The sequence below is a fragment of the Leopardus geoffroyi genome, chromosome E2 (assembly GCF_018350155.1).
Source record: "Leopardus geoffroyi isolate Oge1 chromosome E2, O.geoffroyi_Oge1_pat1.0, whole genome shotgun sequence".
NCBI classification, from domain to species: domain Eukaryota; kingdom Metazoa; phylum Chordata; class Mammalia; order Carnivora; family Felidae; genus Leopardus; species Leopardus geoffroyi.
This window is the reverse complement of record NC_059335.1, coordinates 31,177,146-31,203,589: the sequence shown is the minus strand read 5'-3', so window position 1 is coordinate 31,203,589 and position 26,444 is coordinate 31,177,146. Positions and strand designations below refer to the sequence as shown.

The following is a 26,444-nucleotide window of genomic DNA, read 5'->3' as shown; positions in this document are numbered from 1 at the left end:
TGGCGGTGTGAAAGCCAAGGGCAGCCGTCACGGAATACGGCTGGAGACAGACGTGGGAAATGAGATGGGAATATGGGAAGGAGGGCAGCATGGGGTGTGCCCTCTAAGTCCGGCCGAGTTCAGCTTTACTCAGCCCGAAAGGGTTTCCGTGGAAAACTTCTGAGCAGTAAAGGGTCGGATGTGTAAAGGTGTTCCGGATCGAAGGGAGGGTTTGGGAGGTAAAAAGAAATCGAGTCAAGGGGCCAGAAAGAGGTCCTCAAACTTCACTTTGAGCCAGATCACCAGAGGTGGTTGTGACAAATGTACTTTCCTGCTGCTCACCTCCCCCCCATGCGGATTCTATGGGCTCAGTCTGGCACATTTTTTTTTTTTTAATAATTTTTTTTCAACATTTATTTATTTTTGGGACAAAGAGAGACAGAGTATGAACGGGGGAGGGGCAGAGAGAGAGGGAGACACAGAATCAGAAACAGGCTCCAGGCTCTGAGCCATCAGCCCAGAGCCTGACGCGGGGCTCGAACTCACGGACCGCGAGATCGTGACCTGGCTGAAGTCGGACGCTTAACCGACTGCGCCACCCAGGCGCCCCTGGCACATTTTTTAAAAGCTCTTCTGGCAGAAGCTACTGCCAAGCGATGACCGGGGAGTTTAGTTCCCACCATGGGCTCCTCCTACTCTGAGAGAACACGGGCGTCTGTCAACGTTACATAAAACGTTCCCGCAGATTCCCCCGACCTGATAGCCACTCCCCGCGGACCAAGAGGGCACGACGAGGGGCTCGCGGCTCCCTGAAAGCGGCATGTTCACGCCGCGGGCCCCGCCCGTCCGCAGGTCGCACTTTCAGGGACGCCGGCCCCACCCCGGCCCTGCCCTGGCCCCAGCTTCGAAAGGCAGCAATCACAACAGCCTCCCTAAAAGGAGGCAGTGGCCACGCACTAACCTGTGGGCAGGTCTTTATTATGACTGGCGCATGCCGTGGCCAATTACGTTCAGGCGCTTATTTGTTTCCTCCCCCCTCCCTCCCAAGGGGCCGACACTTCCGTGAAGGACAGTTCACTCCCGGCGCTGTTACGTAAGGGGAGGGTCAGGCGCTGCCCCACCCGAGAGGAGCAGATTTGACTGGTAGGACGGAGTGCTGTCATCCTAACGCCCCCGGAAGAACGTCCTTGACGGACAGGTATGGGAACCAGTTGGCACCGGGAAGCTGGGCGGAAGCGTCCGGGCTCTGGGGCGTGGGGCAGGGGGCGGGGCCTGACACCGAGAGCAGGGCGGGGCGGGGGGTAGGCAGGGGCCGGGCTGGTGCTGCGGCCAGAGATGCTGTGGGGCCGCGACGGCACCCAGCAGCTGGGAGCACTACGTTGAAAACGGCGAGGTGAGGTGCACTGCTGAGCCAGCTGTGAGGGCTGTGAGGGCCGTGGAGTCCTTCAACCTGGGCCGCTAGCGTCCTCGGCCGGGTATTTGTCTGTCCTACCCGGTTCTCTGGACTTCGTAGCGACGGCGGCCGCGCTGGGACACGGGGGCGGGGCCGGGCACCTGTCCGCGTTTGCAGGCACCTGCTGCGCCGGCTGCCGCGGGCCTCGGGGGCTGTCCGGGTGCCCGGCCGGGCGGCCTGAGGCAGGGAGGCAGGCCCCACCGGCTCGCCCCGTCCGCGTCCCGCCCTCCCCGCCTCGGTCCTGCGCCCTGGTTGAGGGCGGGGGTGGGGGGGCGTCCCCAAGCCCTGGAGGCCCTCAGCTCCCCACCGGAGGGGCTCGCGGGCCCGGGGCCGGCCTCGAGCTACCTTGGAGGCTGGGACACAGCCCCTGCCTTGCATCACCTCGAGACAGGTTTGTCCAGATTCCGTGAGTGTGCGGAGATGGATTTCCGCCCCGGGCGAGGGTGCCCGTCCCGGCTGTCCGCAGGAAGCCGGGCCAGGGCTGGGGCTGTTTTCGACTCCTCTTAACGTGGAATTTAAAGCTGTTCGCTGAGGTGTTAAGTTAGTGCCTATTTAGGGACTAAGGCACGTAGGAAAGCAGCACCTTTTTCGAAGTTTTGACTCATGTCACGTTCAGGTCATTCGTACAGCTTCGAGATACTGATTTCTCAGCTTGTGACGTAAAGGAAGACAGACAGTGTGTTTGGTTCGTATGGCCAGCATACGAACCAGCAGAAATTTTCAAATTGTGTCCTAGGGCTTCCTTTCATTTGTGTCACTCCTGTTGGAAAATGCTGTACTGTGCCTGGGTAGACTAGACATCTAATAAACGGTGTAGGTATTCTCTAAAGGTGACAATTTTTCCAGGTGATTATGGTGCTATTGGAAATATTGGCAGCAGTAGAAAATCCCTTCAGCTTAAGGACAGGAGACACTGGCAGCAAGTTTCGATTCTTAAAGGCAAAGTCATAGAATCATTACATGTTAGACTTGGAAGAGACCATACAGGTGAATGATTCACCTCAATAAACTTATATGGTAGTGAGCACTGTTGTCCCAAGGGGAAGGGGGTCCCCTGTTAAGTCAGATCTGTCCTAGATGACAGCGGGGTGCTGTACATTACTCTGGATCTGGAAACCACTGTTGTTTTCGTTGGGTCAAACAGGAACACGCCAGCACACATTTTTAATGTCCCAACCATTTTCATCTGTGTCCTAGTCACCTTTAAATAAGGCAGATTTGTGGAGAGACCTCAGCAATATTGCTATTTACTGGATGTAAGTCAACAGGTGAGTGGAAGAACCAGGATCCTCATTCCTGTGATTTAATTACTGGGTGGCATTATGCCCTGGAAAGGAAAACAGCAGTAATTGGCACCCAGGAGATACGGGAGACTTGGTACCCACCCGTGGATATCGCCGGCTTGTCATAAAACAAATGTTTGCTGTCAGGGACATTTGGTACGTGATTCTCTAATGATTTGCTTCTTATGAATCTAGTCGAGTGTTGCAAAGTTCTGTCCCTTTTAACCTTCAGCCTTTTTGATTGGTGCGGGTAAGCCTGTGCCCACAGAAGGAGATCTGCACTAAACATAACCGCGCCTGGGGCAGATCACCAGAGCTGAGGAGTTGCTGTTCTTCCAGCCTGGCTCACTGCTTTTCCTCTGCCTCTTCCTCGGTATTTTTAGTAGATGACCCACTGACTTTGTGACCTTTGAGGCATACTTTCTTGTCCGTTACTTGAAGCTTTGCTGGAAGATTTGTTCAGGAGACGTTTTGCAGTCCTCTCTTGCGTGTTTATTACTGGAAATAGCTGAAAGAGACCATTTCTTGAGGATGGTCCTGACAGGACCCAGTTATCCCTCTCTTAGACCCTCTGTCTTCTCTCTGTTATGTCTTTGGCCACTAGTTTTGCTGGGGAGAATCATTTTGTACTTAAAACAACTCATGTAAGGCACTTAAATCAGCTCCCTTGGCTCTTTAACTGCAGTGACAGGCCTTGTGTGTATGTGGGTAAAGCACTCCACACCTGGCTCTCCCTGTAGCCCGATGCCCACAAGTGATGCCGGCAGCAGCTGTTGTGGTCCAGCCATACATTCTGTGTTTCTGGCACCAAAGCTCAACTGTATCACTGAATATTCTGAATCCTGGCCAAGGACTCGGTACACAGATTCCTGTAGGCATTTACAGGTGGGAAGAAGTGGCTCAGTCAAGTGTCCCAACTCTTGATTTTGGCTCGAGTCATGATCCCAGGGTCATGGGATCAGTGTGAGCCTGCTTCAGATTCTCTCTCTCCCCCTCTGCCCCTCTCCCCAGCCTTGAGTGCGCGTGCACTCTCTGTCAAAAAAAAAAAAAAATAGTAATAATAATAAAATTGGGAAAGAAATTGGAGTCAGAAGAGGGAAGAGGGTATTGAAGGAAACTTTCTGAAGACTTTGTTCCCTTAAGTTTTTACAACTATTATATGATGTTAGGTTGAGCTTCTATTTAGAGTGTCAGATTTAGTTCTTAACTATTCTGGAAGTCTTAACTGTCGGTGTTGGTATATTTCTGTGTTTTCCCATCTCATCTTTAGGTAAAGTGACTTCTGAGGACCGAAGAGTTTGATGACACAAGACCACTGAATTTCTTTGTTTGGAGTCCACGTTATGAACCCTTTCTGGAGCATGTCTGCAAGCTCTGTCCGCAAAGTAGGTGTAGTTGATAACTGTAGTGAGGAAACCTATTCGAGTCAAAGTAGAAGTCAAAATAGTTCGTACCAAGGTTGACTATAATCTTAACAAAATTGCCTGCTTTCCTGGTTTTAGGTTGTACTTTTTTTTTTAAGTTTATTTATTTATTTTTAGTAATCTCTACACCCAAGGTGGGGCTCGAACTCACAACCCTAAGATCAGGAGTCCCATGTTTTTCTGGCCCAGCCAGTCAGACACCACTAGGTTTTACTTTGAGAAATAAGCAGTTAGCTGATTAAAGTCAGTTTCTGAGACTGAGATCATGGCTCAAATAGAAGACAATTCTCATAATCGTAATTCTAAGATTATTTTGACTTCGGTTATATTTACACATGATGAAGTTTGTGACACATTATGGTAGTCTTTTTACTTAATCTGCAGGATTCCATTAGAGAAGCCTTGAGAAAGACCTGTTCACCGTGCTCAACTCAGACTTGCGGGCACTGGTTTAATTTTTCCAAACAGAATGCCTATTTTTAAATTGCAAGAACAGTACGTTTTATGAAAGCTTAATGCAGACAAAAAGAGAATGAATATAAGCCATAATTCCACCTTTAGGAGACACCACCATTAATCATCTTTTTTTCCTATGGACACGATATCCATTTTTAATGAAGCTAATTAAAAAGCCTCTGGCTGTACTTGAGCCAAGGAAGTGCCTATGAGGTGATGGTTTAATCTCTGATTCATTTAGACCTATGTCTTTGACCGGCTGACAGTGTATGCTGACAGGGGATAGTGCACACGTGGTTCACATCCATCAGAGACAAGATCAGAATCAGAGCAGCACAAGTGAGAGCATAGAGTCACTCGTTGTTTTGAAGTGAGGTGCTAACATCAGGTGGTGACTGGTTTCCTACTACTATTGAGCTGCTTTGCACCTGACCTTCTACAGCACCTAAGAGCCAGGGGACTTTCTAGTCTTGTACAGTTGTCTGTTTGCTAAGAAACCCCTTGCCCTGTTTTTGGGGTCCCCAGAAGAAACCATTTCTTCCTGTTTCACATAAATCCTGTAAATAAATATTGGCTTTATTGCTTTTATAGGATGTACAGCTTTAAAGAAGTTTTCTGTTGCTTTAGTCTTCCTTCAGTTTTGTTCTCTAATGGTTGGCCTGCTCAGAGAACTTTCAAGTCACCTTGATCATGGTGCTGGAACGTCCTTGTGAAAGAGCCATTCCAGCTTTTAAGTCAAGGATAAAAGTGTATCACATGTACTCTCATGGTTTAAGAATCATACTAACAGGGGTGCCTGGTTGACTCAGTTGATTAAGTGTCTGACTCTTGATTTCGGCTCAGGTCATGATCTCACGGTTCGTGAGTTCGAGCCCCACACTGGGCTCTACGCTGACAGCACAGAGCCTGCTTGGGATTTTCTCCCCCTCTCTCACTGCCCCACCCTGACTTGTGCATGTTCTCTTTCTCTCTCTCAAAATAAATAAACATTTAAAAAAAGAATCATGCTAACAATTGTTCTCACCACTTCATCTTGAATAGCGATCAGATGGTGAAGAGAAGGCATTAACAGGGGACGTGGTAACCAGCCCTCCACGCGCCGCTCCAAAGAAACAGCTACCTTGTATTCCCAAAAACGCTTTGCCCATTACTAAGCCTACATCCCCCGCGCCAGCAGCACAGTCCACAAATGGCACACATGCTTCTTATGGACCTTTCTACCTGGAATACTCCCTTCTTGCAGAATTGTAAGTACTTAAACTATTCGGTTAAATTTTGAATGACCTTTGAGGATGAAAATGAAAATTATTCTGGTGCACTCTATAAATGGCTGCGTTGTTGACTCTTAAAGTCAAATGCATTACCCTCCAATATCAGGTAAATAAGATTTAAAGGCAAACGTGGGGGGGCGCCTGGGTGGCTCAGTCAGTTAACCGTCCGACTTTGGCTCAGGTCATGATCTCATGGCTCTTGAGTTCAAGCCCTGCATCAGGCTCTGTGCTGACAGCTCAGAGTCTGGAGCCTCCTGATTTTGTCTCCATCTCTCTCGGCCCCTCCCCTGCTCATGCTTTCTCTCTCTCAAAAATAAATAAAACATTAAAAAAAATTTTTTTTAAATAAACAAAGGCAAAGGCAAACGTGGGCTTGCGTTTCCATGTCTGTTTTGGAGAGCAAGAGGAAGAGACTAAGATCAATAAGCAGGTCAGGAACTGAGTAATTTAATTTTGGTGTTCCTTTTTATGAAGTGAGGAAGTCCCCTCCTGCACAGGTGCTTGTAGAGAGCGGGGCAGCGGGAGGGCAGCAATCTGTTCTTCCTTGGGTCAGTTCCAGCTGGAGGCGTGTGCTTCACTGTGGTGGCCACCTCGTAAGAGGCATCCTGACTGGCTGAGGTGAGGGTCCCAGTCAGAGGGTCAGGGAATCAGACCTTAGGAGTCAACAATTGAAGGAACTGGAACCACTACCTTAGAGAAAACTTAGGAAGTCCTCGTTAACACTGCCTTCGTGTTTTTGAAGGCCTGTCGTTAGAAAGGGGGTTTGAGTTCTGCTCTGTGACCCACAAAGACAGAAGTAGGCAGTTACAGGGGAGTTCAAAAGATTTGGGCTTCGTGCAGGTAAGAACCTGACTGAGGTTGCACGTCTGTCACAGGCAGAGAGGAGCGCGGCCATAGAGGGCCGGGAGCACTGGCCGCGCCTGGCCCGCCACAGGGGCTCACACAGCGTTGGGTCTGCTCATTTGTTCCTGGGGCCAAAGTATGGAGAATGAATTCTTCACTTCTGTCATTTTTAAGTCCCTTTGTACAGCATCCCCACACATTCCCTCACTGTACTCATGTTGTGTCACGGTCAGAGGGCCTGAGGCCCCAGCACAGTTGGCGGAGTGTGATTTGGTGGCAGTGGTCCCTTCAGCTTTATAATGGAGGCCTTGTGTTTGAGGCTGGAGCGAGTCGGACAGGCTTCCATTGTGGCCTCAGATCTGCTGTCTGTATTAGAACACAGCGCGGCCTCACTGTGGTACACGCATCTGCCGGCCCTACTGCTGTTGACACGCTGAAATTCTAGTGACTTAAAAATGGAGTAACTATTCAAAAATGTTAAAAAAAAGAAGCGTGATGGCAAGTAGGCAATAAGAACAGTCGACTGAGGTCCCAAAGTTATTTCTGTAACAAAGTTCAGGCTTGGCAGGTGAAACACATTTTAAGGCCCTCGGTCAGCATCATTCAGGGTCTGGTCCCTGCCTTCCTTTCTTAGGCTCCCAGGAGAGCCAGTACCAGCACTGTCCATGCACTGGTGTTCCCTTGCCACAGCGCCCACGGGATTCAGGTGTCTGCGTGGTGGGGTCAGTGTAGGAGTAGAGGATAGCATAAGCACCTGGTATCGTTGCCTGCCTTCCCCGAGAACACTGCGCATGTAAGCACGGCCCTCTGCCACAAAGACTGGGGTTGAGGCCTCAGTGACGGCAAGCCTGTGCGATTTTTCTTTTTAATTACCTAAAACCGTGTTTCAAATGGCTTTTGAATGTGTGTGGGTGAAATCTGTCTTCCACAGTCACAAAAGCAAGAACTGTACTCTCTCATTTACCGAAAATTTAATGTCCAGAACTGAAACCAGGTTGTCTCATTCAGAATTACCTACCAGCCGGTTTCCAAGATGATGTTTTGGAAACGTTGACTTCTGGGAGGAAAACTTGAATCTTTGCGTAACCTTGTTTGGCTTGACGTTCTTAGTCCGGGGCCCTCTCTGACTCCTTGTTTCTCTGTGAGCTTGAGTTATAAAGCTGGGGAATGGGCCACATGAGATCGTGAGATCGTGGTGACGTGGCTTGTGTGTCAGGTGTCAGCTGCCCCTCGAGGGACTATTCCTTCTCTCGAAAAGTGAATGTAGGGTTGTTTGATATGTGCGTGTTGTTTCCTTCCGTACAATTTCATTGTTCTGCTTCTGTCTTAGTACCTTGGTTGTGAAGCAGAAGCTCCCGGGGGTCTACGTGCAGCCATCTTACCGCTCTGCATTAAGTAAGAAGGATTCACTCTTAATACGTAGCGTATTTGGTTCCTCTGACAGAAACTTAGGCCTCAACTGTTTTTTATTTCTTCCTACAGTGTGGTTTGGAGTAATATTCATACGGCATGGACTTTATCAGGATGGTGTATTTAAGTTTACAGTTTACATCCCTGATAACTACCCAGATGGTGACTGTCCAGTAAGTAAGAAATCAAGTCTGGCTTCATTTGTTGGGTCTGAGATGGGGGGGCTTTAAGGACTTGCAAGATTTCTTGGTTCTTTTCCTGAGCTCGTGATTTTATGATTTCAGTTTCCTAAAATGTTTCGTCTACTCCGTCAACTTTCAAGGGAATTTTTGTGCTTTGTTGTTATCTTTTGCCGTGCCAGCCCCTGCCATGAGCTTTCCTTGTTTCTCTGCTCAGGGTGTGCAAGGGAGGCTGGGAGCTGTGCTACAGCACCGACTGTGTGCATGGTGACCATTGTGCTGTAGCACAGTGACTTTTTACCTCTTGCTTGCAAAATAGAGTTTTATAGGAAAATGGTGGAGGTTGTTAGGTATGCCTCTCGAGGCAGCTCTCTGACTTAAAACAGCAGGACTGCCTTGCCTGAAGTTCCCTTTACAGCTGTCTGTATGGGTCTAATAAGCTCCTTGCTTCCATTAAAGGACACATCTCTCTTTAAATACAGCACTTGGTGTTTGATATTCCCGTCTTTCACCCACTCGTCGATCCCACCTCAGGTGAATTGGATGTGAAGAGAGCATTTGCCAAATGGAGGTTAGTAAAGAAGTGTTTGCTTTGGTGATCTAGGTCAGCAAGAAGGGGCTTCAGTAATCATACATGTCTCTCTTCAGGCGGAACCATAATCATATTTGGCAAGTTTTAATGTACGCACGAAGAGTTTTCTACAAGATTGATACAGCAAGCCCCCTAAACCCAGAGGCTGCAGTCCTGTATGTTACTCTGCTTTGTTATTTCAGATAAATTTGAAAAAACAGCTAAGTAGACTATGTTGGTAACTTTCTGATTGAAACTTTTAACACAGGTATGAAAAAGATGTTCAGCTTTTCAAAAGTAAAGTGGTTGACAGTGTTAAGATGTGCACTGCTCGTCTGTTCGACCAACCTAAAATAGAAGACCCCTATGCAATCAGGTAAGTGGTACGTGATCTAGATAAACTGCACTTTGCCATCTTATACTTCCATTTTCCAGGTGGTTGTAGAATGAGGATTTGAAGGGAAAGTGTATAATCTGTTAGCCTACAACCTTTATAATTTGGGGGCAACTCGATTTCTGATACCTCTTGGGCTTTCCCTTAAATAGAAAGCTTTATATCGACTGGCATATCGTGCCAATAGCAAGCTATTTAGTGACTTTGATTTCCTAAGGATGTTTGTAATGTGCACGTTCAAATCCAGACTTTTCTTTCAGTTGGCAGTTTTAGCTGGAGCCCAGCTGCCATATCCCCACTGACATTCAGGTTTGGGGAAAGGAGGGAAACTGAATAGTGTAAATCGTGTGTTCCTTTAGCACTATGATATTTAATCTTGGAAGCGTCTGAAGTATTGAGAACTGAGGAGTTCGTGATTTCGCTCTTTGGCAACAGATATTGCTGGGAAGGTCGCGTGGCACAGTGGTTAAGGGCTTGTGTTCTGCAGACCGCATGCTTGGTATTTGTGCTTACTGGCTTGTGTGACCCAGGGCAATTACTTAATTTTACTCCTGCGCTTTCTTCACCTGTAAACAGCAGTACTTCAGAGGTGGCTGAGAGACTGAGATGAGCTAACCCATGTAAGGGGCTCTATAAGGGCTAGTCATCCTGTGAGAGAAGCATTTGGATGAACATCTAAAACTTACATGTTCGACATGGGTTATCGTTCCTTAAGTTTTGTTAAGGGGACTGGCTTCAGTATTAAAAAATGGATGTTATACATATTCAGTAAATCAGAGCGGTTTAATACTTTTCTCTTCCTTAAGCTTTTCTCCGTGGAATCCTTCTGTACATGATGAGGCCAGAGAGAAGATGCTGACTCAGAAAGTAAGTACATAACCATTTTTGAAATAGTGAACGGTTTCCTCTCTGAAGGTCTTCATTGGAGACTACTTATCCTAAATACAAATAACGTTTTGGGAAATGGAGATTTTGGCACGGTACAAACTCCTCAGGCGTATCTTTAATGTCTGTTCTTGATTATGCCTAGAAGAAGCCGGAAGAACAGCACAATAAAAGCGTTCACGTTGCTGGCCTGTCATGGGTAAAGCCTGGTTCGGTGCAGCCTTTCAGTAAAGAAGAGAAAACGGTAGCAACTTAAGCGCTGGCGAATCCGGTGCCCTGTGCACTTTCCTGCCGGATGCGGGCCTGGTGAGAGCTGACCGGTGGCAGAGGGCCGCCAGAAGAGTAAAACTGTGCGAACAAGGACTGCTATCTGTGTCCATGGATGCTTAGGTTCTAACAGCAAGTTTTGGAAACCTCTCTTTAAGTAATGCATTACTTCTGTCAGAAGTGTCTTTAGGGTGGTGAACTAGTTCAGTACTCCAAATTATTGGGGACCTCGAGGCTTAAGTATTTTTCTGAATATAATGCTAAAGGTAAGTTACATTCATTTACACTAATAGAGTAGACAGTTGGGCGTGCTATCCAGTGGCTTTACCCCCGTGGTTTCAGTTGTACATATGTTAGGACGCGGGAAGGAGGTAGAGAGAGAGCAGGTTCCGTAGCTTATTAGCACTTGTAAGTGGAAGATCATCTGAACCTCAGTCTTCAGCCTACTGTCTCCCTGATTTACCAGCCCCTGTCATCACTGAGGTACATGTTAGGTGAGGGAGAGGAAACCAGAACACTTGTTCATAGTGGTTTGTTTTTTTCTTTTTTAAGCAAATTACTTACTGTATTTTTATGGCAGGAGGGAGAGAAAGTGTTAAAACGGTTTCTAATGAAGTCAGATATTTAAATGATGAATGACTAATGTGTTTTGTAGAGACAAAATAAACCAATAAATGATTGCTCTTTGTCATTTATGCAGGAAACTAGCTACCCCTTTCTCAATATAACTAAACAAAGATTAATTTATAAATGCTTTATTGAAAAATACACTTATTTTCATATAAAATTACAGTAGCAGTAAGTATCTTGAAGAGGTTTTATAAATATTTTTGCAGACCACTATTCTAACTGAACAGTGTAAGTTCCATATTTCTTTCAGAGCAATATGAAGTTACTCAGTAACTTGGTTTATACTGATTCAATTTACAATTGAATTTTCTCCCTAATAAGATTATTCATTCAACTTTAAAACTGCTGGAACGATAGTGATTAATAAAGGTATATAGAGATAATTCAACAGCTGTTAAATAACATTTCTAATTTTTATAAATGGTACTATGTACTAATAAAAACCTAAATTCTCCAACCTATTTTTTAAACTGCCAGGAACACACTCAAAGATCTTTTAAGTTTATCACCTTAATAGACACGTGTCTTCAGGATAACTACCTCTTAAAGAAGAGGTCAGAATTTTTCATATTCCCTTAATTCAACTTGATTTAAAATCTTTACTTAGCCAACTGATCCCTATTAACAACAAAACACTGGAGAATTAAAAACACATGCCCAAAGGCAGCTACTGGGGCTTTAACAGTTTAAAAAAAGTACAAAAGCATCAAAGATGATATTGCATGTTTAGCCTGGAAGTTTTGTACTTAATAAAGTTCACATTATAGAAAGTGCCATCGCAAATATACAGCAAAATCTGGGTTACAAAACCATGCTTTTTACAGCCCTAAAGTGCCACTTCTTATACAAGTTCACTCACACATTGCACACCAAACAAGCCAGCACTTCCCACACCACCACACCTAAAGGGGAGAGGGAACAGTTACACCACAGGAACAGGAGACTGGGGTAAGAATCTAGGGCCTCCGGATCGGGGCTCTTGCCCTCACTCTGTCGCAGGAATGCCAAAACCTCCCACTCCTACCAGGCGTTTTGGGACAAACACCTCTAAGTTTTTGTTTTGCTTTTCGTGAGGGCCAGAAGCTGACCATGAAACAGGTGGAAATGAACCGAAATACAGTCCCTCTGCTGGAGCACATCCACAGAGACCTCTTACACAGAGGTGAGCACGCTCTGTTCTCTGCAGCTCTTGTAAAAGCTTTGCCGAAGAGTTAAAAAAAAAAAATCCACATTTGGATTCTAAGCAGTCTTGATGGCAAGCACTGAGTGGTAGGAAAAAGGCAGCTGGGATGAGTAGAAATATCCAAAGAGGATACTGGAAGATTAAGAAAAGAGCCCCATACTCGAGCATGCATTAAATGGTGCTGCTGGACAGGGTTTGTGAAAAGATAATTTCAATACAACAGACTAACCTCAGTGAGAACCTCGGTCATTAGCTACATCTTGGAGACGGCGTAATAAGGCAGAGTGATTTTCTGGGCAAATTCTTTTTGCGGGTGATTCACTTCCATCTTCCAAAAGTATCCCTCTCTTTTTGGTTGGAGTTTCTCCTGTCCGTATCATACTGTTAATTTCTCTCAGTCTCTAGAGTGGGGAAAAATAGATAACAAAACTTTAAAATGCTAATAAACATAGTTCGGTGTTCAGTCCAAGAACCTTCGAATGAAGAGCTTACCTTCAAGAGGATGAACCTCTTTATAAAGAAAAGAACTAAGCCGTATATCCTTCCGATTTCACCCCTCAGCTGGCTGACTCTCCTGACTACCTGGGTTGGAGGGCAGAGTGTTTCTATTGTGGACAAGCTCCAGGGGTGATTCTGATGTACACTTTTCCAAAAGTAAGAGATTGCAAATTTGTGGGTTTTGTTTTTTGTTTTTTTTACAATAGGGAGCACCACCTTGCTATGCCATATTTAGTCAACTCCCTACATCTCCATTGTCCTAAGGCTTTTTTTTTTTTTTTTAATTTTTTTTTTCAACGTTTATTTATTTTTGGGACAGAGAGAGACAGAGCATGAACGGGGGAGGGGCAGAGAGAGAGGGAGACACAGAATCGGAAACAGGCTCCAGGCTCTGAGCCATCAGCCCAGAGCCTGACGCGGGGCTCGAACTCACGGACCGCGAGATCGTGACCTGGCTGAAGTCGGACGCTTAACCGACTGCGCCACCCAGGCGCCCCAGGCTTTTTTTTAAGTTTGTTATCAAGCGACAGAGACAGAACGTGAGGGGCAGAGAGAGAGGGAGACACAGAATCCGAAACAGGCTCCAGGCTCTGAGCTGTCAGCACAGAGCCTGACGCGGGGCTCGAACTCACAAACCGCGAGATCATGACCTGAGCTGAAGTCGGTCGCTTAACTGACTGAGCCACTCAGGCGCCCCTCTCCATTGTCCTTTTTAAAAAAATAGTGTAATTTTACACTGTATTATGCCTTTTTTCAGTCCAGTGTTATGCATTTAGCAGCTGTTCTCAACTGGAATTTCACAGGACAAGTAAGCCTTACTTCCCTAAGGCATCCATTGTAGGTAATTTATTAGTATGATCTAGAAGGTACTCCCATCCCTGGGAGAATAGAGAAAAGGCAAATTATTTTCTGTGCTATGTGGTGATCATGAGGAACCCTGATTGAGAGGACCTACCAGGATGCCAGAGAGACTGGACCGACATAGAGTGCCTTCAGCATTGTTTCTCCAAAGGCCCAAAAGTCAGTTACCACGTCATTTTCTGGTAGTTTGTTGGTTACAGATTCTTTTTTCACGTGTTACTTCATTGTCCATGTTTCCTTATGGAAAATATACTCTGGTTATTCACCTGTGTTTGTTACAGGAAACCTCAAACAGGAAAGTAGGGAGAAGAGTGTAATGAAATCCTCCCATGGCCATCAACCCACTTGACCAGTTCTGGCCAGTCTGACTTAATCTACATACCCTCATTCATTTCCCAGTCCCCACACTGTTTTAAAGCTAATCCTAGACATATTTTATTCATAATATTTTATTTTGAACCAATTTTTCTGACGCTTTAAAATCACATGTTCTTTATTAGCGTGTGCACCTTCTCACCTTCTCAAATCTTAGCCATCTTAAGAAAGCTTTCTTTTGACTTCTACCCTCTTATGTTCCTAATCTCTAGTCTACCGTTTACTTGAATATTCCTTAAATTGTTAATTGTACAAATGTTATTTGTATATAATGAATACATTATAGGATATATATTACACAGTGTACAACTGTATAACTTAATACACATAAGACAATACATACCATACATTTATATTATATACTAGTGTTAAATATATTACATATAATTTATATATGATACCCAGTATCTCACACATCACAATTGTATACAATATGTACATATTTAAAACACAAATACTGATTACAAAAAATTCATACAGCATATGCCTAGATTTCTTGTCCTCCCCCAATCCCCAGGATAACTACTATTATCTTTCATTCACTGAACAAATCAGGGAACTGTATAGCCTTCAGCTCTTTAGGAATGCTCTCAATACAAATGTAATTATTATGTGGTTTTTTGGGGAAAAAAATGAAATGGTATATCTTATGTGCTGTTTGGAATATTCAGTCAACATTTTGTCTTTGATCTTCCCATATCAATATATATGCATCATCTCTTTAACTGCTATACAGTATTCTACAGTATGTCTGTATCCTAGTTTAATCCCCTATTGATGTATTATTTCCTCCCAACTGTTTAAAAATGTAAGCAATGTAATAATATTCAACAGGCTGTACCAATCCACTGAAACTGCCCTGACAGGTGTCACTAATGATTCCTAATCATTCTAATTATCTTGTGTGGTATTCTAGAATTCTTTTCTCATGGTCGTGTAAACGTTAGGATAGTACAGGTTGGTTCTAGACTCAAGGTACTTTTTTTTTTTTTTTTAGTTTATTTTGGCGGGGGAGGGGCGGGGGAGGGAGGGTGGAGAGAGAATGATAATGAATCCCAAGCAAAGCTCCACACCATCAGCATGGAGCCCAATGTGTGGCTCAAACTCACACCATGAGATGGTGACCTGAGCTGAAGTCTGATGCTTAACTGAGCCACCCAGGCACCCCGACTCAAGGTACTTCTGATCTCAGCTCTTGTCTATCAAGTCATCATGATAAATGTTTAACCAAGACTAATTTTGCTATTTAATGGAGAAACTCCTAATTCAGTGCTAAAAAATTTTTTTAAACTTCCCAGGTGGTGATAGGACAGTCACTGATCTAAGTGCTTAACATAACTTTTTTTTTTCACAAAATGTCATTTTTTAAAGCTTTACATATAGTAAAATTCATCCCTAAGCGTACACTTCTGCATGTTTTGACAAACGTATGTAACTACAGTAAGTTTCTTTGTTCCAAAAAGTTCCCACACTGCTAGTTAAGCTACTACCCCCACACAAACACTGATGATGTTCCCTGTCCCTATAGTTTTGCCTTTTCCAGAACGTCACAGAAGTGAAACCCTATAGTAAGTGGCCTACTGAATCTAGTACTTTTCACTTAAGCACTAATGCATCCGAGGTTCATTTATATTGCTGAGTTTATCAGTTTATTCCCCTTTATGGCAGGCAAAGGAGTTGCCCCTTATTGGGTGTACCACAGGTTTGTTTATCCATTAGCCAGCTGGAGTACATGGGGGTTGTTTTCCACTTTTGGGCAATTAGGAATAGTCTTAAACATTCATGTACATGTTTTTGTATGAGCCTTAGGTAAACACCCAAAAGTGAAATTACTGGTTATATGGTAAGGGGATGTTTATAAGAAAATGCCAAACTATTTTCTAGGTGTAACAGCTATGCTGTATCGTTTCACACTCTCACCAGCAATACATAAAAGTTTCAGTTGTTCCACATCATTGCCAGAATTTGTTCATGTTATTTTTTAGATTTGGGCTAATGGATAAAGCACGTTCAAGTCTTTTGCCTAGTTTTAAATTTGGTTGGTTTCCTTCTGAATTTTGAAAATCCTTTATGTTTTGAGGATACAGATAAGAGGTATGTAAAATTTTCTCCCAGCTTGTGGCTTTTTTCTATCTTTTAAAAAAGCAGATATTTTTAATTTTGATGAAGTCCAATTTATCAGTCGTTTATGGATTGTGCTTTTGATGCTGTTATCTAAGAAATCTTTGTTTATACCATGTTCACAAAGATTTTGTCCTCCTATGGTTTCTCCTAGGAGTTTCATAAGTTTTACATTTAGGTCTGTGGTCCATTTTGATTCATTTTTGGATCCGGATGCACAGTATGGATGTAGGTTTACTATTATTATTGTATGTGGTTACCCAGTTGTTTAGCACCATCTGCTGAAAAGGCTGTTCTTTCTCCGCTAAATTACTTTTGCACCTTGTTGACAATCCACTCACCATGTACGTATGGTCTATTTCTGGGTTTTATTCTGTTCTGTCGCTCTGTATGTCTTTCCTTTTACCAATACCACATTGTCTTGGTAACCACAGCTTTATAGTTAAGTCTTGAAATCAGAGAATGTAAGTCTTCGAAATCTTTCAGAATTGTTTTAATTATTTTAGTTGCATTTTCATATACATTTTGGAACCAGTTTGCTACCTTACACAAATAATTCTGGGATTTTGACAGGAATTGGGTTGCATTTATAGATCAAGTGAAAGAAAACAGACATCTTGAAAATGTCATCCAATTCATAAACATGATATTTCTCCATTTTCTCCATCTTTCTTTAACCACTGTTCTGTAGTTTTCAGGATATGAATCTTGTACATCTTTTGTCAAGACTTACCCAAAGCAGTTTTTAATGTTACAGTGCTTTAGAAAATTTCTACTTCTCACTTGTTGCTAGTATACAGAAGTAAATTTGATTTTTGTATATTAGCCCTAGAACCTTGTTCATCTTACTAATTCCACTAACGTTTTTTAGATTTTGTGATTTTTCTATGAAGAAAATCACGTTGTATATGGAAGACAGCTTTATTTCTTTCTTTTCAGTCTGTAGGCCTTATTTATCTTGCCTTATCATATATGACCTTGCATATGGTTATAATGTTGAATAGGAATCGTGAAAGTAGATATCCTTGTCCCTGATCTTTTTTTTTTTTTTTTATATATATATATATATATTTTTTCAACGTTTATTTATTTTTGGGAGAGAGACAGAGCATGAACGGGGGAGGGGCAGAGAGAGAGGGAGACACAGAATCGGAAACAGGCACCAGGCTCTGAGCCATCAGCCCAGAGCCCGACGTGGGGCTCGAACTCACGGACCGCGAGATCGTGACCTGGCTGAAGTCGGACGCTTAACCGACTGCGCCACCCAGGCGCCCCATCCCTGATCTTAATAGTGGACAACTGGGGTGCCTGGGTGGCTCAGTTGATTAAGCAACTGCCTCTTGGTTTCGGCTCAGGTCATCATCTCAAGGTTCATTGGATTGAGCCCCACATCAGGCTCCATGCTGACAGTGCAGAGCCTGCTTGGGATTCTCTATCCCTCTCTGCCCCTTCCACATTCTTTCAAAATAAATAAATAGTTAAAAAGTAATTTAAAAAAAATAGTGGAAGACTGAATGCCTTCTAAGTGTATTGGTAGCTATAGATTTTTTAGTATGTATTCTTTATCCGATTAAGTTCCCTGAGAGGTTTTATCATGAATGAATGTTGTATTTTGTCAAATGTTTTTTCTTCAACTACTGAGATGATTTATCATCTTCACTTTTTAGAAGAGTTCGTATAGAACTGGCAGTACAATTGACTTCTGAACATGGGTTTGAAATGGGTCCACGTACACATGGCTTTTTTTCAATAAAGTACATTTTCTTTTCCTTACGATTTTAATATTTTCTCTAGTTTATTATAATACAGTATGTAGTATATATACAAAATCTGTGTAAATCAGCTGTTTTTATGTTGTTGGTAAGGATTCCCGTCAACAGTAGGCTATTAGTAGGTACATTTTGGGGGAGTCAAAAGTTATACACAGATGTTCCACTGCACAGGGATAGGATGTCCTAACTCCCCATGTTGTTCAAAGGTCAACTGTATTTCTTCCTTAAATATTTATTTGGTAGAATTTACCACTGAAGCCATCTGGGTCTATAGTTTCCTTTGAGAAGAAGTTTTTATGTTACAAATTCAGTTTAATAGATAGAGGGCCATTGAGACTACTTGTTGACTGTGCTTTGGAAGTTTACGTCTTTCAAAGAATTGGTCTATTTCATCTGCATCATGCATTTATCGGCAAAAAGTTATTTTTTAACCTTCATTATATTCTCAATATCTGTAAGAACTGTACTGATAGCTCTCATTTCTGATATTAATCCATCATTTCTTTTATCCTCATTAGCACAGACGGATCAATTTTTTTAATCTTCTCAAAAAAACCCTAGTTTTTAGTGGTCTTAAAATATACAAAGTCATCTATTTCATTGATTCCTGCTTTTAGTTGCGTGGGGTGAAATCACAGGTCACAAATTTGAGACCTTTCTTCTTTTCTAATATGAGTATTTTAGTCCTATAAATTTCCCTCTCTTAATACTGCTTTTGCTGCTGCATCCCACAAGTTTTGGTAAGTTTTCATTTTCAAAATACTTTGTAATTTTTAAAATTTCTTCTGTGACTCATAGAAATATGCAATTTAGTTGCAAATATTTGGGGGTTTTCCAGGTATCTCTGTTACTGATTTCCGATTTAATTCTGTTGTGGTAAGAGTAAATACATTATTTGAATCCTTTAAAATTTACTGAGACTTGTTTTATGGTCCTGAATGTGGTCTCTCTTGGTAAATGTTCCATCTGCACTTGATGCTATTAGAGTGTTCTAGAAATGTCAGCCAGTCTGGTTGTTCACTTCTGTCTACTTGTTCTGTCAATCATCGCAAAATCTTTTTTTTCTATTTAAGGATTTTATGTCCTGTGCTGGGAAATGACTTTATTGCTGATAATGACATGAAAGCTGGCGTGGCTGCATTAATTAGTGTCAGTAGAGTACAGATAACTTTTTCTATCCTTTTACTTTTTTTTTTAAAAACCACTTCATTGGGATATAGTTTCCATACCATACAGTTCAACCCCTCGAGGTACACAGATCTATGGCTTTCCCTGTGCTCCTAGAGTTGTGCAGTCATTATCACGTTTCATCGTGCAGTTCATTGTGCGGTCATTTCCACGTGTGCCCAGTGACAGAAGCCCTCCATCCCTCCCAAAGCTAGGCAATCACTAATCCACTCTGTGCTTCTATAAATTTGCCCATTCTGGACATTTCATAGAAATGGTATCGTATAGTATTTACTTATCCTGTGTCTGCTTTCACTTACCATAATGTTTTCAAGGTCTATTCCTGTTGTAGCCTGTGTGGTACTTCCTTTTTATTGGAGTAATATTCCATGGTATGGACATGCATTTTTTTTATTCGTCAGTTAATTGGATATCTCCGTTATCATCCTTTTACTTTAAACTGTTTGTGACTTTATATTTAAAATGGGTTACTCATAAGCAGTAAATAGCTGGGTCTTGTTTTGTCCAGTCTTAAAATTTTTGCCTTTTAATTGGTGTATTTAGACCATTTACATTAAAAAAAATTTTGTTTAATGTTTATTTTTGAGAGAGGCAGAGAGAGACAGAGCGCAAGCTGAGAACAGGAAAAGAGAGAGAGGGAGACACAGAATTCAAAGTAGGCTCCAGGCTCTGAGCTGTTAGCACAGAGCCTGATATGGGGCTTGAACTCATAAACCAAGAGATCATGACCTGAGCTGAAGTGGACCGCTAAACAACCGACCCACCCAGGTGCCCCTAGACCATTTACATTTAATTGCTATTTGTTTGTGATTTTGGCCTTTTGATTGGGTACTCTGACTTCTACTCATTTTGTTTCAGTTAATTCTCATCTAAATGGAATTTATTTGGTTAGAGGGTGAAAATCTAACACAGGCATACTTTGCTTTATTGTGCCTCGCAGGTAATGTGTCTTTTGTGGCAACCCTGAGTTGAGCAAGTGTATCAGTGCCATTTTCCAACAGAATTTGCTCACTTTGTGTCTCTACCAAATTTTAGTAAATCTCTAAATATTTCAAACTTTTTCATTATTATGGTGATCTTTGATCAGTGATTATGACTCACTGCTCAGATAAATGAATCTTTGGTTAGCATCTTTAAATTAAGGTATGAACATTTTTTTAAAGATATAATGCTATTGCACACTTAATAGACTGTGGTATAAACATAACTTGTATATGCACTGGGAAACCAAAAAATTCATCTGACTGGCTTTACTGTAGTGGTCTGGAACTGAACCCACAGTATCTCTGAGCTGTGTATCCCTTCAACTGCTTTTAGGGCTTTGCTGATTTATGTTTCCAGCATTCATAATCCCACTGGCAATATCACTGGAATTAGATCAAACTTATACAATGGCTGGAGGAAACTTTATCTTTTAAATATTTGGTCTACTGAACATTAGTGTGTCTTTGTTATTCAAAGTTAACTGATTTTTCTACAAGGGATAAGATTATTCCAAGGTATGTTAATACTGTAGTAAAAGTTTTTTCATTTTCTAAGATTTTTGCTGCTATCTTTCTTGTTTTCTCTAACTTATTTTTATTTTTTTAATGTTTGTTTAATTTATTTTTGAGGAAGAGAGAGAGAGAGGGAACGTGAGTGGGGGAAAGGCAGAGAGAGAGGGAGACAGAATCCCAAGCAGGCTCCATGCTGCCAGTACAGAACCCAACATGGGGCTCAAACCCATGAACTGTGAGATCATGACCAGAACCACCCACACGCCCCCCTCCAACTTTTTATTTTAAAAGAAAAGTTGGAAGAATAATACATTGAACACCCTATCATCAATCATTAACACTTTACCACATTTGTTCTCTCTGTATAATTTTTTTTTTAGTTGAACTATCTGAAAATAAGTTGCTCACACCGAAGCAGTTCACCTGTGCCTACTTTAAACATATTCTCCTACATAATCCAGTACTATCATCAATACCAAAAGAATTTAACAGAAATTTAACATTCAACTCCCCCATTAAGTTTTCCCACCTGTCCCCAAAATGTCCTTTTTACTGTGCTTTTCTGTGCAGAATCCAAAGATCATGTACTGCATTTGAGTGTCCTGTCTCGTGCTCGCTTCGGCAGCACATATACTAAAACTGAGTGTCCTGTCTCTTTAATCCTCTTCACTCTAGAACACTACCCTCCCCCATCTACTCTCTCTCTTCATTATACTGACATGTTTTTTGGAAGAGTCGAGGCCCTTTTTTGTGTGTGTTTCTTTCTAAGCAATCTTTATGAATAAGAGTATTGCATCCGGGCCTTTAGGAATGAACTGTCCTCCTAAACCCAGCACACGTGACTCCCGGTGCCTCAAGGACACTGTGTTCTTTCCCTGTTCTCCTGCTTCCTGGATACCCCTTCCTTCCACAGGTCAGCACCTTGCTAACTTTTCTTCCATCAAGGTCTGATGCAAGCTTCTCTCCCCATCGCAGACAGAGGCAGATGCGGCCGCACAAATCGGCACTAACAGGACTAGCACACCACACTGTACAAAACGTCCACTGCTCCCCTTAGACAGAGATGCTACCTGTCCCAGAAATAGATATTCAATAATCAGTTTAGAAATTCAAGTTTTCTTAACAAAAATTTGGAATTTTAAATGGAGTAAAAATCCCCAACTCCAGAGCTACAGCAGAGTGAACTGTAAATACACAAACAGGAAAAGGAAGGAAGATAAATCTAAATCCTTTACTCTTATTTCCAGCCTTAACGTGTCCCCCAAACCCCTGATTTCTGCTTTGCTGGGACCGACTTTTCCCTGGTAGCTCCCATCACTCATGGGAGTGCTGAGTGTTTTCCACCAACCCCAGTTCTAGCATCCTAGGCATTCTGGGGTTAGTAAAGGCCAAGATTTATGTTAGGCTCACCTTTGAAGGACTGTTGCTGAAGTAATAGAAAATCTTTTCTCGAGGAGAAAGCATCGTTTCATTTTTATGTGGTGAAATGTAGATAGGATGATTTTGAGATAGCTGTATTCGGCGAGGAGAGCCTGTCCTGACAAATGGATACGGAGAGAGAGGAGGAGCATCCATCTGTTTGGGGGAGAAAAAGTCAGCATTCCTAAGAAAGGTAATGAAATTTCTAATCAGGTATTTTTTATGAAAAACTTAAAACATTTTTTATTTAAAACCTTTTATTTAAAACAATTTTTTTAATTTTTTTTTTTTTTTTTTTTTTTTTTTTTTGAGAGAGAGCAAGCAAGGGAGGGTTAGAGGGGGGAGGGGGAGACAGAATCTGAAGCAGGCTCTGAGCTTTCAGCACAGAGCCCAACGCAGGCTTGAAACTCACGAAATGAGAGATCATGACCTGAACTGAAGTTGGACGCTTAACCGACTGAGCCACTGAGGTGCCCCTAAAAATGGTTATTTTTACTGAAAGAGTAGAGAGATATAATAGGCCAGTAGCTTTATGAATGGCAAACAGTAATTATTTTTTTAATTTTTTTTTAATGTTCATTTTATTATTTTTGAGACAGAGAGACAAAGCATGAATGGGGAAGGGGCAGAGAGAGAGGGAGACACAGAATCGGATACAGGCTCCAGGCTCTGAGCCATCAGCCCAGAGCCCGATGCGGGGCTCAAACTCACGGACCGCGAGATCGTGACCTGGCTGAAGTCGGACGCTTAACCGACTGCGCCACCCAGGCGCCCCTAGCAAACAGTAATTATTAGCAGCAACAATTACACCTAAAGAAAACCACCCAAATAACATGTAAGTGCTGGCTTTGTGCCAGTCAGTTTTAAGCATTTTTAATACATTATAGCATTTAATCCCCAGAGCAACCCTATAAACTAGGGATTACTCCTATTGCCATTTTATATATGAGGAAACAAAAGGCAGAGAGAAAGCTAAGTAGGTTGGGCACCTGGGTGGCTCTGTCAGTTGAGCATGGGACTTCAACTCAGGTCATGTTCTCTTGGTCCCTGAGTTCAAGCCCCACGTCGGGCTCTGTGCGGACAGCTCAGAACTTGGAGCCTGCTTTGGATTCTGTGTCTCCCTTTGTCTCTGCTCTTCCCCCTCTTGCACTCTGCCTCTGTCTCTCAAAAATAAACATCAAACATTTTTTTAAAACAAGAAAGCTAAGTAACTTGGAAGGGCACCAGAGCTGATCAGTTTTGGACAATATGAACGCATGCAGTTTCTCTCTTGTATTACAGTACTTTGTACGGAATCCAAATACCATCTAATTCTTAATGCTTCACAATAAAAGAAATTCTGTTGGTTAGGCATATGATTGTTGTTAGAGATTTCCTCAGCTTTATTTAACAAATGAATGATTTATAAGACCAGTTTACATACAGAGCAGCTCAACCTATGTGATTCCTCCTCCCTCACAGGTGAAGAAAGTATGAAATAATCCGTCACACTTACTACGTTTGCTTGTGAGTACTTCATGGCAAATGTTTTAATTTGCTTTATGTAGATATTGTTGTAGAACTGAATGAGGTCTCCCCTCTCCTCCTCTTCCATGTCACTGTTGGCGCCTGTGAGGCGAGTAGGTGTAGGAGGAGCGCTGCTGGGCTGTGGAACGGGCAAGGTGCTGCTGGACCGCATGACGGGACTGGAGTCTCTGCTGGCTGCAGCAGGTAGAAGACAGGATGATACACAGACACTGCTCATGCAGCTTGTTTTTAAAAAGAAAATTCAGGAAGATGAAGGCGAATAGCTACCCTCTGTACTTGTTTAATGGCAGCCAATGGGCACTCGCTTCTTCATCCCAGGGAGAAAGCACAGAATATTAAGTAGTAACTTGACCCCCTGCCATGAATGTAGTAAAAGCTTCCGGGGTAGTTTTCGTTAATAAGTTACACCAAATTTTCTAGGACCTGTGCCCTTCATTCAGTGATACAAATCAACAATTAAGGGTGGTATTTCCATAGCATGGTTTCAGTTAGCATGCCAGATGTTTCTGGAACTCAGGCCAACAAATTCCTGCCGGAAACCTTGTCTAATTTCCCTGGAGAAAAATGGTACACACAATGTGCCTCCAGGCTATGGGATGAAGGACAAACAACTTTGCCACCAAATTCAGAATTCTGTTTATTGTTAAGTTTTTTGCCAATATTTTCAGTTTCTCTAGTCATAATTCCATTTAGTAAGCCTCAGTCTCTAGGCCTAAAAAGTGAGAAGCTCCTAATTTTGTCTTTGTAAGTGTTCATAAAGATCTTAAACGCTTACTTCTGTCTTTGTTTAGTTCTGTTGGAGAATTCTGATGGCTTCTGCTGTCACTGCTGCCAGAATTTCTTCTTTTCCTTTTCCCTTTTATCAGAACACTTCTGTACACCTTTAGAGAGACCACAAGAAGGAGACAGTTTCATTGAGCATATCCTAGATGATATGACCTTGACCTGTTCTTTAAATCTCACAACAACTCCATTTGGTATAGTTGTCCTCTTCAGGGAGGTTAATAAATGCAGCTAAGATCAAAGATCTATTAAATAACAGGTCCAGGACTTACATTAGGGCCTGTTTGGCCTCAAATTCCAAATACAGGCCTATAAAAGGATAATATAAAGAGCAGTGCTAGCACCCAACCATGAAATCAAGTTATTCCAAGTCAAATACAAAGATCCTACATACCTATCCTTTGAAATAAACGAGCAGCATTAAAGGTAAAGTGAGCTTTACCTTTAGTGGAGCTAAACCAGCCTCCAAGGTGACACAGAAGCTAAACAACTTCCTCAACTGACATCTATCCTGTGATTATCCAAACTAAGAAGAAATCAAATATTTCACCTCATCGTTTGGAGAAAAGAGGGCGTAAACTAATCAAGATGGGAAGTTGTCTGTCCATAATTAAAGAAGATTAAAGAAAAGACTTTCTTAAAGTAGAATCTTAGTTTCTATTCTGGAAAAAAGGCCTTAGAATCAACTGTGGTTAATTTTTTATACTTGTCAAACACTTTAAGCTTTATTTTCAGCCCTGAGAGAAAATATAGTTACCTGGCTCCGGGCTTGTGGCTGAGTCCTATAACAACGCATAATGTTCTGGAAGGACTTGTCTTCTTTTGTGACCTGGCAAATAATGAGAGTATCCTGAGAGAGAAATTGACTTCAAGCAAAATATTTTGAAGAGCTCTGTGAATCTGCTCCCCAGTGAAAGTGGTGACAGTCATATAAACAAACAGCCATTTCAAGTCTCTGGAAATGGTCCTAAGGGCATATAAAAAAATGAAGAACTACTATTCAAGAAAACCTATTAAAATTCAATACCAAGACAGGGAGTAAGTGGTATCTGAACAAAGACCTGTACTAAAAAAGTACAGTTAACAAATGAAGAATTCACCACAGGGACAAAACAGATTTAAACTGGCAAAGAAAAAAGAATTAGCAAACTTGAGATAGGCTGTGCTACCTGAAGAACAGAGAAAAAGGAAGGAGGAAAAATGAACAGAGCTTCAGGGAGCTGTTACATTCAGCAAACATACACAGGAGAGAAGCAGAAAAAAGGTTAAAAGAAATAAAGGCTCAATCCTTCCCAAATTTATTTAAAAAATAGTAACCTATATATCCAACAAGTTCTAAGAATTCCAAGTGTAGGATAAATGCAAAGAGATCCATACCCAGACATATGGTGAAAATGCTGAAAGCCAAAGGGAGAAAATCTCGAAGGCATCAAGACAAAAAACAACTTCTTGCTTACTAGGAAACCCCAATAAAATAACAGGCAACTTCTCATCAGAAACTATGGAAACTGAGAGACAGTGGAATGTGCTTAAAGTAGAAAACTAAGAATTTTATCTTTCAAAATTGAGTGAAAAATAATCTCAGATAAAACAACAACAGTGTTAGGTCTGCTAACAGACTTATCTTACATGAAATACTAACAGTTCTTTAAACTAAAAGCAAGTGACCCCATGCGAAGCCTAGTGGCTTGTTGGTACAGCACACAGCTCTTGATCTCAAGGTTGTGAGTTTGAGTTCCACATTGGGTGAAGATACAAAAATAAAATCTCGAAAAACAAAAATAAAAAGTGACTTCAGTAACTCAAACACACATTTAAAAAAAAATCACAGGTAAAGACAATTATGTGACTGTAAAGACAGGATAAAATCCATATATCTTTCTCCACTAATTTAAAAAGCCACTGTATAAAGCAATACATAATTAATGTATTATTGGACCTAAAGCATACCAAGATGTGATACATCTGCCAAAACCAGCACAAGAGGAGGAGGAAAGCTGTACTGGGCTAAGGAAATGACTCCAGATGACAACTTGAAACCACAGGAACGAATAAACAGAATCAGAAATGATAAGATAAATATAACAAAACCTATACATTAAGTATACTCCTTTCTTCTCTCAGTTCCTTAAAAGTCATAGAATTCTAAAATGACAATGTAATTGTTGGATTTGTA

At 42.1% G+C, this 26,444-nt stretch overlaps 2 protein-coding genes across 8 annotated transcripts in view; one reads left to right on the top strand and one right to left on the bottom strand.

Annotated features, from left to right (window-relative positions):
* The first annotated feature begins 1,055 nt into the window (after positions 1-1,055).
* LOC123579154 (AKT interacting protein) lies at positions 1,056-11,095 on the top strand. 5 transcript variants are annotated; one of them, XM_045442772.1, is made up of 10 exons: positions 1,056-1,177; positions 3,986-4,100; positions 5,637-5,842; positions 8,040-8,104; positions 8,192-8,292; positions 8,781-8,869; positions 8,947-9,045; positions 9,138-9,245; positions 10,070-10,130; positions 10,297-11,095. In XM_045442772.1, exons 2-10 carry the CDS (start codon positions 4,059-4,061, stop codon positions 10,402-10,404), a joined length of 879 nt encoding a protein of 292 aa, XP_045298728.1. In that variant the 5' UTR covers positions 1,056-1,177; positions 3,986-4,058; the 3' UTR covers positions 10,405-11,095. The 5 variants fall into 5 exon arrangements, with proteins under 5 accessions (XP_045298728.1, XP_045298729.1, XP_045298727.1 ...); XM_045442773.1 differs by lacking the exon at positions 1,056-1,177 and adding an exon at positions 1,234-1,372; XM_045442771.1 differs by lacking the exon at positions 1,056-1,177 and adding an exon at positions 1,234-1,372 and having other exon boundaries at positions 10,294-11,095.
* A 59-nt stretch (positions 11,096-11,154) lies between these two features.
* Positions 11,155-26,444, bottom strand: part of RBL2 (RB transcriptional corepressor like 2) — a 55,922-nt gene continuing 40,632 nt past the window's right edge. For all 3 annotated transcript variants that reach the window (XM_045442766.1, XM_045442767.1, XM_045442768.1), the window contains exons 18-22: positions 25,026-25,097; positions 24,261-24,366; positions 23,454-23,659; positions 21,950-22,114; positions 11,155-12,629 (exon numbers count right to left, since the gene is read on the bottom strand). In XM_045442766.1, coding sequence (XP_045298722.1) covers positions 12,459-12,629; positions 21,950-22,114; positions 23,454-23,659; positions 24,261-24,366; positions 25,026-25,097 — 720 coding nt within the window. In that variant the 3' untranslated portion in view covers positions 11,155-12,458. The remainder of the gene's footprint in view (positions 12,630-21,949; positions 22,115-23,453; positions 23,660-24,260; positions 24,367-25,025; positions 25,098-26,444) is intronic.